At 36.1% G+C, this 12,775-nt stretch overlaps 1 protein-coding gene across 1 annotated transcript in view; it reads right to left on the reverse strand.

Moving 5' to 3' along the window:
- GRM8 (glutamate metabotropic receptor 8) overlaps positions 1-12,775 on the reverse strand; it is a 1,093,092-nt gene that overhangs the window by 404,882 nt on the left and 675,435 nt on the right. The window contains exon 7 of the mRNA XM_060196519.1: positions 4,099-4,299. Coding sequence (XP_060052502.1) covers positions 4,099-4,299 — 201 coding nt within the window. The remainder of the gene's footprint in view (positions 1-4,098; positions 4,300-12,775) is intronic.

The raw sequence follows: 12,775 nt of genomic DNA on the forward strand, positions 1-12,775 counted from the left end.
CCTAGTATTCAGTACATGCTTCTTGTCATTCCTAATTGGGAATAAATCTGACTTTCAAACTGAGATTGGAAAATGAATCAAGTTATCCAAAGATAGGAATTGGAACTTAAATCAATATGTCCACCTCAGTAGGTGTTCTGAAACAAACTGAAGCTAAATTTTGGAAATGTGGATCACCTTCCATCATGTAGCCTGTGAACCTAGAAGTAGAAAAAATAACCAAATAAAGTGAATCAAACAAGTCAAACCAAGAGATACGCGGCTTTCAATGGACTTTGAGTACTTGTGACCTTCTTTTTTTCACAATATTTACCATCTCACCAAGGGATTTATTGATATACAATCATGATTTCTCTTCTAGCTTAAACAAGATGAAATTTTTACTGATGGCTACAAACAATTCTGACTAATATGTTGTTCTGAACCAGTTTTGTCTCTAATGTGAGTTCAACTGTAAATTAGTGTGGGAAGATGTCTCTGGATTCCTACCTCTTTATGAGGTTATCAGATATTCAAATGAGCACTCCTGAACAATTCCATCTAGTGGGTCAATATTTTAAAATGGTTTGACAGTCTATTTTGTTGCCCCATTGATTCAGACATAAAATCTAGAAAGTTTCACTGTAAAAATTGCCATTTGCTTTACAAGGTTTATTCTTTTGATAATTATCTTAATGTAGTTATAATTATCTATATAATTATAGTTATCCTATAATTCTTTTTCTCTGCTGTGCATAGTAAGGACTCTGGATCTGGTCAAACACACTATGTAGGATCATCAGAAGATTAAAAACTTGTCTTGAGGAAACTTTGGTTTGGCTAATGGTTCTTCTCACATTTAGCCTTTGAATGTTGAGTTGGCTATCTTATTAGTAAAGAACACCAATAATCATGAACACAATCCACTCAACTAGCAGGCAATGAACACAGTTGATGTTATTTAGGTCCTTAACATAGGAAATGACTTTCTACTTTCAAACCCTATTAAGGCAAAGGTATTTATTATATATGTGAACTTGAAGTGTTCTCCACATTGGTACTGGAACCTTTGAAGAACCAGCAAATAGCTTCAAAAGAAGTGGAGTATCCAAGTTATGACCAGTCTTTCACAACAGCAATTCCTATTATAGTTGAGCAAATGTTAGATGACCAAGTAGCATTCTTTTGAAGATAACAACTGAAAGTCATAGTATAAGGGGGTGATTTATTTATGTTTATATTATGTATTCATTTATCTTATTGGCACCAGGGTTATCGCTGGGACTCAGTTCCACACTAAAAATTCACTGCTCCTGGTGACATTTTTTTTTTTTTTTCAGAGAGCGAGATATAGACTGAGAGGGAAGAGGAGATAGAAAGTAAGACACGGGACCAGGCTGTGGCGCATCCGGTTAAGTGCTCACATTCCAGTGCAAAGGACCCGGGTTCAAGCCCCTGGTCTCCACCTGCAGGGGGAAAGCTTCATGAGTGGTGAAGCAGGGCTGCAGGTGTCTCTCTGTCTCTCCCTCTCTATCTCCCCTGCCCTTTCAGTTTCTCTCTGTCTCTAATAAATAAATAAATATTTAAAAAAAAGAAAGTAAGACACCTGTACACCTGTAACTCTGTTTTACTGTTCCTGAAGTTTCTCCCCCACCCCTGAAGGTAGGACATGGTGACTTGAACGAGGGTCTTTGCACATAATAGGATGTGTACTCTATCAGGTATACCACTGCTCCGCCCCTCATGAGTACTTTATTGAGTGTGGTATATCCCCATTAACATCCAATATCAAAGAGTTATAAATCTAGATCAAAGAATTATCTCCTGCCTCCTAGGAAACATTTTAATTAATCTCTAGTGTTTTAGGATTTACATTCTTCCCTTTGATTATGGAAACATGCACAGAACAAAGGAAACAATTCTGTTTTCTGTGTAAATTTTTGTTATGTAAAATTGCTCACTAGATTTACAAAATTTCATACAATATATTTACTTTAAAAGTGATTTCTAAAACAATTCAGCCTTTTCTGAAAAACAGGCTTGTTTCCATCATACCCCATTATATTTTCTTTCTATTAATATTTTTCACCAATTGTGAACCTCAGAATTTAATGTAGTCCTTCATTATGGCTACCATATTTGTTCTTCTCATTTGAATTATTTATTTGTTTTTAAACTTTTGTATATGCATTTATAAAGAGAGAGAGACATGGAGCAGGAAGCAAGAGATTGAGAAGAAGAAAGAGACTTATTTACAGCACAGCTTCGCCACTTGCAAAGCTTTCCCTCTGCAGGTGGGGACTGAGAGCTCGAACCCAGGTCCTTGAGCACTGTAACATGTGTACTCAACCAGGTACGCCACCACCCGGTCCCCAGATTGTATAATGTTGCGTGATTGTTTGATGAATAGCAGTACTAAAGGCATCTAAATCTCCTGTCTGTTTTGCTTGTTCTTACCAGTAATGTACTTTTGGTACTAGTCATGGTGCTTAACACATTCTATGTGCTCAATAAGTATCTCTTGCCTGAGTTAATGAAATGTTATATGAGCCTCTTTGTGAAGCATGGATCGAAAGAAATGAATCATGAAAGGGACCAGCAACAAAATCAATCAAAGAAACAGCCCTTTCAAAATGTAGAAGGGTAAGAAATCTATAACTACTGGACAGAAAATTCAGAAATGATTGGAATCTAGAGGCAAATTGTCTTAATAGTTAGAAAGTTAAGACATTTTAAGTAGTCTTTAATAGCATCATTATTTTATAGTATAGTATAATAATTGAAGTCATCAAGGAGGGTTAGGTTTTTATCTACGGTTAAGATATGAAATAAATTAGTAATTCACCTTTGAAAGTATTTGCATCCAGTGTTTCTTTAAAAGATCCTCCTATTTTCTATAGGTGAGCATTGGTTATTAAGAAAATACACTCACTTGCATTTATCTTCCTACTCCTTAGTTTTTGAATATATGAGGTATAATTCAACCTGATGCTAAGAAAAATAACCTTGTATTGTAATTCTTCTCTTTTCTCAGTTGGATGATTGTAAGAATATTACTTTCAAATCCCCCTTCAGTATTTGCATTCTTAACAAAGGGATTAATGTTATGTAATATTTCAGAAAAAAATTCTTCTGGAAAAAGAGGACACTTGGTTGAATTTAATCCAAATTCTGCTTCATTTTGCCTGAATAAAGCAAAATAAGGTATTTCCACTTGAATTCTAAATTGAAGATGACCTTGGGCTTTTTTGAGAAAGGCTCGCAGCTGAGGTCACTGGAGTGTATTATGATGGACAGTGCAGCGTGTGATGCCTCAAAGGCGTGTCCATTGTGTGGATTACAGCCAAACAGAAAGAATTAGACAGCTCAGAGCATTCTATCCTTTCATTTGAAAATAATGGTCAAAGTCATGGGCAGCAACCATTACAACTTTCATGAAAGGGCAGCAACATTCAATAATTCCATCACTTCAGACAGGCAATTTGGCTATTCTCAGTCCAACCCTATAAACCTAGCATCTTTTCTATCAGTTTCTTATGACTCATAGCAGCAGCATTTCTGCCTTTGCAGTAGGCAAACCCCATCCCCACCACCTCATATCTGGTCCTATCGTACATGATACAGCTCATTGCTTCAAGTCAGCCAATTCACTGAAAAAAAAATACAAGGAGATACAAAAAGAAGATGCAGAAACTTAACACAACACTCTCAGAATGTAAATATACAGCAACAGCAGTTTCCAACCAAAATGCCTTCAGAACCTGCTTTAATAACTACATGAACAAAACATTCTCAAAGAAATCTAACCTGTTGTCAATGACTCCAAATAAGCCTCCTAAGTTAGTGCTGATATAACAACATATAGGTAGAATATTTTGATTGATAGACATTTATTTATAGAGTCTGCTGCTTTCAAACAGATGGATGGTGGCACAGAAATTGTGTGAAGTTTAAAAGCAGGTGGAAAAAATTCACAATCTGATTAAAAAGGGAACTGCTTCTAATCCTATACTTTTCATTTTTCTTGAGTATCTTCTACAGAGAGAAAACACACTCACACCCCCACACACATTGTCACTTTTAAATATTTGGAGATGAAAAATGAATTTTGTGACTCACCATTAAAATTTACAGCCCGAATATAACCGAGAAGCTCTTTCCCGTCAATGGTACTCATTCGTGGACAAAGGCCAATGTATCCAGGGCAGAGATCTTTGTGCATATTGTGCAGGGCATAAGCCATGGAATACACTGCATCTATTACAAATTGGACCTTTCCTTCCTGCTCATAAGATGAATCCCGTGCAATTCTTTCCAACCCTAGAGAAAGAGAGAGAGAGAGACAGAAATCATCAATCAATTTTGTTATATTTTATGAAAAAGGTGTTAGTAGGGCTAAAATTTTCATCATTTGAGACACAATTAATGACAAAGGCTATCTGGTTTAACTCAATATTATTCTAGTCCTAGTTATGCTTTGATTTTTGTTTGTTTACTTTTACCAGAGCTCTACTGAGTTCAGGCTTATGGTAGTGGCAAAAATTGAATTTGAGGCCTATGGTGACTCAGGTATGAAAGTCTGTTGTGTAACCTGTTATGCTATTTCCTGGCCATTGACTGAGTCAGGTTTTCAAACTGGGTATTGATTTTTTTTTTAATTTGGAGATAACAAAAAAAAAACATATTAGAATCAAAAATATATAAAACAAAGGGCACATAGTCCGATTACCTCTATTTCCAGCTTTAGTCTCAGCATAGCATTCATTCTAGTATTCACCTGACATATTTGTTGTGATTTGACCTATTAAGTAAAATGTTGTTTATTCCAGCAATGTCTGTCCTAGTAACATAATTAAATTAGTAACTCAAACAAAGCCCCTCTCCAGATCTATTCTTATTTTTATTTTTCTCCATTTGAAAACCATTTTATAAATATTATATGGCATTTCCATGAGTGAAACTTATTCTGTGTAGAAGAATTAATCAATTTTCTTCTTGAACTCCATTTTCTCTTTATAAAATTTCCAGCTTTATTAAAATATACTTGGCATGTAATACTGTTTAGTTTAAGATACACTAATGGTAACTTGGTATATGTATATATTATGAAATGACAATTGTTAACAGGCTAATAACTACACCCCAGATACTCATTTCATAAAGATAACATTGATTGTGTGTGTGTGTGTGTGTGTGTGTGTGTGTGTGTGTGTGTGTGTGTGTGTGATAAGAAGAATTTGGGGGCATCATCTCTGAGGTTTCACCACTCTGGACTGACTTTGTCAGATAGAAAGACAAAGGCAGAGAGGGAGAGAGGGAGAAAGAAACCACAGCACCAAAGCTTCCTTCAACAATATGTGGACTGAGTTTGACCTTAGATTGCTCATATGGTAGAGAACTGCATTAGCCTGCCTTCCCTTCCCTACCCTTCCCTTCCCTTCCCTTCCCTTCCCTTCCCTTCCCTTCCCTTCCCTTCCCTTCCCTTCCCTTCCCTTCCCTTCCCTCCCCTCCCCTCCCCTCCCCTCCCCTCCCCTCCCCTCCCCTCCCCTCCCCTCCCCTCCCCTCCCCTCCCCTCCCCTCCCCTCCCCTTCCCCTTCCCCTCCCCTTCCCCTTTTTCCTTCCCTTCCCTTTTTCTCTTCTTCTCCTCCTATCCTCCTCCTTCTCCCCCTCCTCCTCCTCCTTGAGCTGGTCCTTGTGCTTCACACTATGTGTGCTTAACCTGTTGTGTTACTACTGCCCGATCCTGTGATTTTCTTTATCCATTTTTTTTTTAAATCGGATCACTGATTCCTGTGATTAAACCTGGGACTTCAGGGAGTTGGGCGGTAGCGCAGAGGGTTACACACATGTGGCACAAAGTGCAAGGACCTGTGTAAGGATCCTGGTTCAAGCCCCCTGGCTCCCCAACTGCAGGGGAGTCCCTTCACAGGCAGTGAAGCAGGTCTGCAGGTGTTTATCTTTCTTTCCCCCCTCTCTGTCTTCCCCTCCTCTCTCCATTTCTCTCCGTCCTATCCAACAACGATGATAACAACAGTAATAACTACGACAATAAAAACAACAAGGGTAATAAAAGGGAATAAGTAAATAAAAAAATTAAAAATTAAATTAAATAATAATAAACCTGGGAATTCATAGCCTCAGGTATAAAATTATTTTATATGACTACTATGCTTTTTCCTCCAGCCCTCAGAACTTTTAAAATCTAATATCTTAATAATTTTCAAGCATACAAAAATGCATTAACGGTAGTCACTAAGCTGAACATTATTATATCACCACCCCTTTAATTTTATATTAAGAAGATGTAGAACTCTCAAAACGAGTATTATTCACAACAGCTGTACCAATATTTGGAGATTCAGAAGTATTTCAGATTTCAAACTCAAAGCCCAAGAGTCTCTTAGCCTCCACAATTATGTGGTAGATGGAAAAACATTGATGACATCAAAAATGCATGAAAGTAATAAAATGAGTCTCCCACCAATTCACATCCCTTCAAACATTGCATATCTAGTAAATCATGAACAACAAAAAAGTCAGAACTAGAAACATGCCTATATTATATAATAATATAATTGTATTACAGTTTTTGACACATGGGTGTAATTCTTTATCTCCCCATGATAAATGTACGCACAATGCTCTCCTCCCCAAACTTAGATCCATTTTCACCTGACATCATGCATCTGGAGCCACAAGCCCCCCACCCCTGCACCTTTTCTGTCCTCTTCCAGAGTCCTCTGCTTTGGCGAAATACATCTAACCCAGTCCAACTTTCTCTTTGTGCTTTCATGTATGCCCTCACTGCTTAAGTTCCTTCCACCTATGAGTGAGATCACCCAGTATTCACCCTTTTCTTTCTGGCTTATCTCATTTAACATTATACCTTCAAGCTCTACCTAAAATGAGACAAAGAAGACTATTTCACAATTTCTAACAGCTGAATAGTACTACATTGTGTATACATTTCAAAACTTTTAAAAAATATCTTTATTTGTTTATTATTGGACAGAGACAAAGAGAAACTGAAAGAGGAGTGGGAGATAGGTAGAGAGATAGAGAGACACTTACAGCCCTGCCTAATCATTTGTGAAGTTTTCCCCCTGCAGGTGAGGACCAGGGGCTTAAATCTGGTTCCTTGTACATTGTAATGTGTACACTTAATCAGGTGTGCCACTGCCTAGCCCCCAAACCACAAATTTCTTTTTTTTTAAATATTTTTTTAAAAATATTTATTTATTCCCTTTTGTTGCTTTTGTTGTTTTTATTGCTGTAGTTATTACTGTTGTTGCTATTGATGTCATCATTGTTGGACAGGACAGAGAGAAATGGAGAGAGGAGGGAACGACAGAGAGGGGGAGAAAAAGATAGACACCTGCAGACCTGCTTCACCGCCTGTGAAGTGACTCCCCTGCAGGTGGGGAGCCAGGGGCTCGAATCGGGATCCTTATTCCAGTCCTTGCGCTTTGTGCCATGTGCACTTAACCTGCTGCACTACCACCCAACTCCCCAAACCACAACTTTCTTAGCCACACATCTACATAGGACACCAGGGTTGTTTCAGATTTGGGCTACTGCAAATTGTGCTGCTATGAACATAGGTGTACACAGATCTGTTTGGATGAATATGTTTGTTTCCTTTGGATAGTGTTTCTATATGATTTAGTTTGTGCTTTATCCTCTGTGGTTTGTTGCAATAAGTTGCATTCTGAGCCTCCTTTTAGGACATGAATTTTCAGATGTTTTTATTTTAATTTACTTACTATTTTTTGACAAAAAGAGACCAGAGAGAGAAAAGACCAAATCTCCATTTCACCAGAGTCTTTTCCCAACTCTTACTTACTCCAGCACAGTTAATATAGCTACATACATGGTACTGAGGATTTAATTCAGAGTTTCATGTATGGAAAGACGTGTTTTGCCCACTAAGCCATTCTATACCCCCTCAAATAATTCTAAATGCTTCAAATTACTGCTTTTAAAAATTAAATGAAATACACCAAAAAGACAAGGTTGAATATTAGAGAATCTTACTGATAGGTAGAAGTTAAACAAGACAGAAACATAAAACATAAAGTAAAATTTGGACTGGGTGTGGTTTATTGTGCCCAAACAAATGATCGTGGAGAAGGATAGAAAATGAGGGGCTTTGGGTGGGATGTTTTGGGGCCTTGTCAAAGTTAGGGGTGAGAGTGTTTTGTCAGAGAACCTTCACAGGGAGATGAGAAATTACACCATTTCAACAATTGTGCTGTATATCATTAACATAAAATATTTGATAGAATTCACTCTTAAGAATTTCAATCACTGATATTTTTGTGGTCAAGATATATAAGTAGTATAAGAGAGAGAATTCAGAGTCCATCCTCCTTAGTCCAATTTTTATTTATCAATGTGTGTGTGTGTGTGTGTGTGAGAGAGAGAGAGAGAGACAAAGAGATACAGAGAGAGAGACAGAGAGAGAAACTAAAAAGCACTACTATATCACTCATGATTTTGTGTTTCTGTTCTGTGGCTTTCTTATGATACTAGGGATCAAACTCAGATCTTCATTCATGCAAGGCATTCATTTTTCTGCAGGCCCTTCTCTTCATCCTCAGTGATCAAGGGATATAAACTGAAATCTCACAGGTTGACTATCAATTTCTAAACATTAGATACACTTATAGAAATCAATTTAACTAATTGTGGAATCTTATCAATATGTCTTAATAGCTATCTAACACACATTTACAACTGCCCATTACATATCATATATATTTACATATATATATATTTACTACTGCAAAGTCAAATTCAGTAAATAACCAAGTTATCACTGTCAGAAATGATATCATTACTCTTTAAAATTTCCTACCGCTGGTTTTATAGGCTTTGAAGTACAGAAAGAGGGGAGTTAATTCTCACAAAGAACATCTTCAAGTTTCCAAAAGACAGACTATCTCCTTCAAGGCACCTAAACCAACTTGCAATAAGCTAAGATCCATGAAAATATGGAGGTACTGTTTCCTCCATAACAATGTGTGATACTTAGTTTCCTGGAAAATACTATGTTTGTCCAGAATATCACCAACTGACCTGTACACAAAATTTTCAATATAGGTTCAAAATTTATCAGTTGTAACCATAAAGTAGAACATTTATAATTAAATGCTAATGAATGATCATAATAGTCACAAAGACTAATTTGGCAACCTTATATGGAACTAGACTTTCTGGTAAACTCAGAAATAAGGGATTTCTCAGAACCTTGGATCCAAATCTGAATAGTCTTAGGCATACCAGGATGGTTACTTTAAACAAAGAAGAAAATGAAAAGGGAGTTTAGGGGCATAAGACTGAAATAAACACTTTTTGAAGGAGTCCATAGATCTATATACAAATCCCTCTGTTTCCTTTATTTTGCATCACTGAATGCAAGTCCCAGAGAGTTACTCATATTGTAAACTATCTTCTTAACTATAGATTCCTCATTTTCACTCCAAAATCATTGAATCAGAATCTTCTAATCTGGGAACATTATGAACTAATAACTTGTAAACACAGATATCTGTTTCATTCAGCTTGGGCTACTATAGATAAATGCCATGAACTTGTATATAATAGAAATTTACTTCTCACAGTTATTGATATTGGAAATTCAGATTTAGGGTATAGAATGATAAGGATCTATTAACATTCCTTGTTCAGATCACAGATAACTAATTTTCTGGCAGTGGCTTCACAGTATATAGAGAAGGCACTATTTCTAGTGACATTTATGAGGATACTAATCCATCAATAAAGAAACTTCATCCAAATCTTCTAACTCCCTCCCAAAGCCCCCACCTCCTAACACTGTCACATTAAGAAGCAAGTTTCTAACAAAAGATTTAGGAATGTAAATTTAAATATTAAGTCCACAGCATTAATATCCATATTACTTACATTAATGTTCTATGAATTCACACACACACACACACACACACACACACACACACACACACACACGCATATGCATATGCACAACCTTCTTTAAAGCTTTGTTTATTTGATTTTTTTCTTTTATAGACTTTAAGAAAGATTTTTTTCCATATTTCCATTACTGCAGGATTTAGTGTAGTTAGTAGGCATAGAATTTACAGAAAATACCCAAACTAAATTGATTCCAGGAAAGTATGACCATGAGAACGTGAAGGAATTTAGAAAATTTCTGAAATCCATGAAATATATGTAAGAGCTAGACATGTATGAATATTTTAAAATGTATTCTATCCTAAAATATCCTGGATTTCCAAGGTCTATGATTTTATTTCAATGATACTGCAAAGTCTCTATGAATTCACAAAAATATATGATTAGCATAAAGTTTTACACAACACTTGCTTAATCAATTGTGATAGAGATGTTCCAATATGGATTTTATAAAGACATTCTTATAGACATCCTTCATACATACACATTTACATTTATATATAAATGCCAAATTCATAAACAATTAATTAATATAATTCTCAAATACCAAATTCTCTTAATATTAGGAAATATTTAATTTTCCCCTAGTCAAGCTATTTCTCTGATTATAAACTCCAATTAGTGTGGATGGAGATTAATAGATGCAACTTTGCATGTCTTTTGTCTTTTAAACGAAGGTTCAGAAGGCAGTCATGACCAGAACTAATACTAAATAGTATAAAATCCATAACTCTGTAATTTCTTTTCTGGCTTTTTTATTCCTCCAGGGTTATTGCTGGGAATCGGTGCTGATACTATGAATCCACTACTACTGGTAGCTATTTTTTTATGCATTTTATTGGATAAGACAGAGAGAAATTGAGAGGGAAGAGGAAGATGGGGTTGGGATTAGACAAAGATATCTGCAGACCTGCTTTGCAGCTTGTGAAGCATGTCCTCTGCAGGTGGGAAGCTGGGGCTTGAACCCAGATCCTTGCGTGGGTCCTTTGCACTTAGTACTATGTGCACTTAACCAGGTGCACTACCTCCTGGTCCCCCTATTCTAACTCTTTAGACAATACATTTTTGTTGTTGTTAATTTCTTGTCCTTTATATATATTTTTTTTTCACAAAGGAAAAAGCCCTAATTCAATGCTAATGTGAATGGAAGACATACAGTGAGATGTTTTTCTAAACCTTTACATTTCAACCTTATGATAATGCTTAGGATTTTACAGTAGCTAGAGTTCTTGTCTCACTTCCTATATCTGCTCTCTCATTGATTAAAAAGAGCATCTTAGGAATCTGACAGTGACTCATCAACTTAACTGGCTGTAAAATTTCATTATGCTATAGTTTCTAAAGTTAGTGTTAATGCATTGCTATAAAGTGCTAAATATTGTCAAAGGCTATATGTCAGCCATTCATTTAAAATACTTATTGGAAAGTTGTGATGTGTTTTACTATATAATTGAAGATTAACAGTATAGAGCAAAAGTTTTGCATGGTGGGAGATGAAGTCAGTCTTATAAATTACATATCAAGATTATTTTATGACTTTATTAATGAGATCTAAATATTCCCACTATATCTCATGTTCCAAATCAATGTACTAAATTCTCCTTGATCCAAATAGTATAGCAGACATTTAAGTCTTTCACACATAACAGTGTATTTTCTTCATTTGTTTTTCCCCCTGTTTTTAGTAAAAAAGCAAATGTATATTACAGTGTGAGTTCCATAGAAGAGCCTGGCATGAATCTGAAATTTTTTGACTGACACATAGCTATAGAACTTGCTTTCTAGAGGTTTTATTTCCCATAATATGGTTTAGTTTTATAAATTTTGATGCTAGGAGTTATTTTCCTGTTTCTAACAATATGCATAAGCAGCATTCATGTTAATAAACAATTAGCTATCTGGTAGAACATACAGGACCTGAGGTCTGATAGCAAAGATTTGATAGAACAGTGGTTGAGCTGCTCTTTCTCACTTCCTTATAAGTAAATAAATGTTTACAGTGAAGTCATAGTGGCCATTTTATTATGGGAACTAAACAATCAGATTAATTCTGTACTGCAAGCTTGGCAAATGTTAATATTATCTCTAAATGCATAGACTAAAAAGTATTTATTTAGGCCTTTCTGATTTTTAATGTATAGAGGGGCTATTCAAAATAATTAAATAATTTGTAATCAGTTGCTACAGAGATAATGGTAAAAGGGGGTCGTGCGGTGGTACACCGGACTATGCACACATAGTAAGAAGCGCAGGGATCTGTGCAAAGATCCAGTTCAAGCCACCTGCAGGGGGTCACCTCACAAGCAGTGGAGCAGATCTGCAGGTGTCTATCCTTCTCTTCCCCTCTCTATCTTCCCCTCTTTTCTCAATTCCTCTCTGCCCTATCCAACAACAACAACAAAAATGGAAAATATTGCTGCCGGAGCAGTGGATTCTTAGTGCAGGCATCAAGCCCCAGCAATAACCCTGAATGAAAGAGAGAGAGAGAGAGAGAAAGGATGGTAAAATGGAAGAAGAGAATCTTGAATTCTATGAATAAATAGTTTTCTTTGTATAGAACCAAATAAAAAATGCTCTGACTTCCACAAAAACCACATAAGCCTTGCTACTCAATATAGGCAATAACACCAGGTAGGATGCCATATTCTTGTACTACTTCACATATAGGTAGTGCTGGCATAGTGGTTGAGTTTCAAATCATTTAATTCCCTCAATAAGAGCTGCATTCTACACAAAAATATAATCACTATCAATTTAGCAAATACAAGTTATATTTTATGGGATTTGAACTGATTTGGATTTAGTGATACAGCAGGAGGAAGGTAAGAAAGAAACATGAGAA

Source organism: Erinaceus europaeus, chromosome 8 (genome assembly GCF_950295315.1).
Source record: "Erinaceus europaeus chromosome 8, mEriEur2.1, whole genome shotgun sequence".
Classification (NCBI taxonomy): domain Eukaryota; kingdom Metazoa; phylum Chordata; class Mammalia; order Eulipotyphla; family Erinaceidae; genus Erinaceus; species Erinaceus europaeus.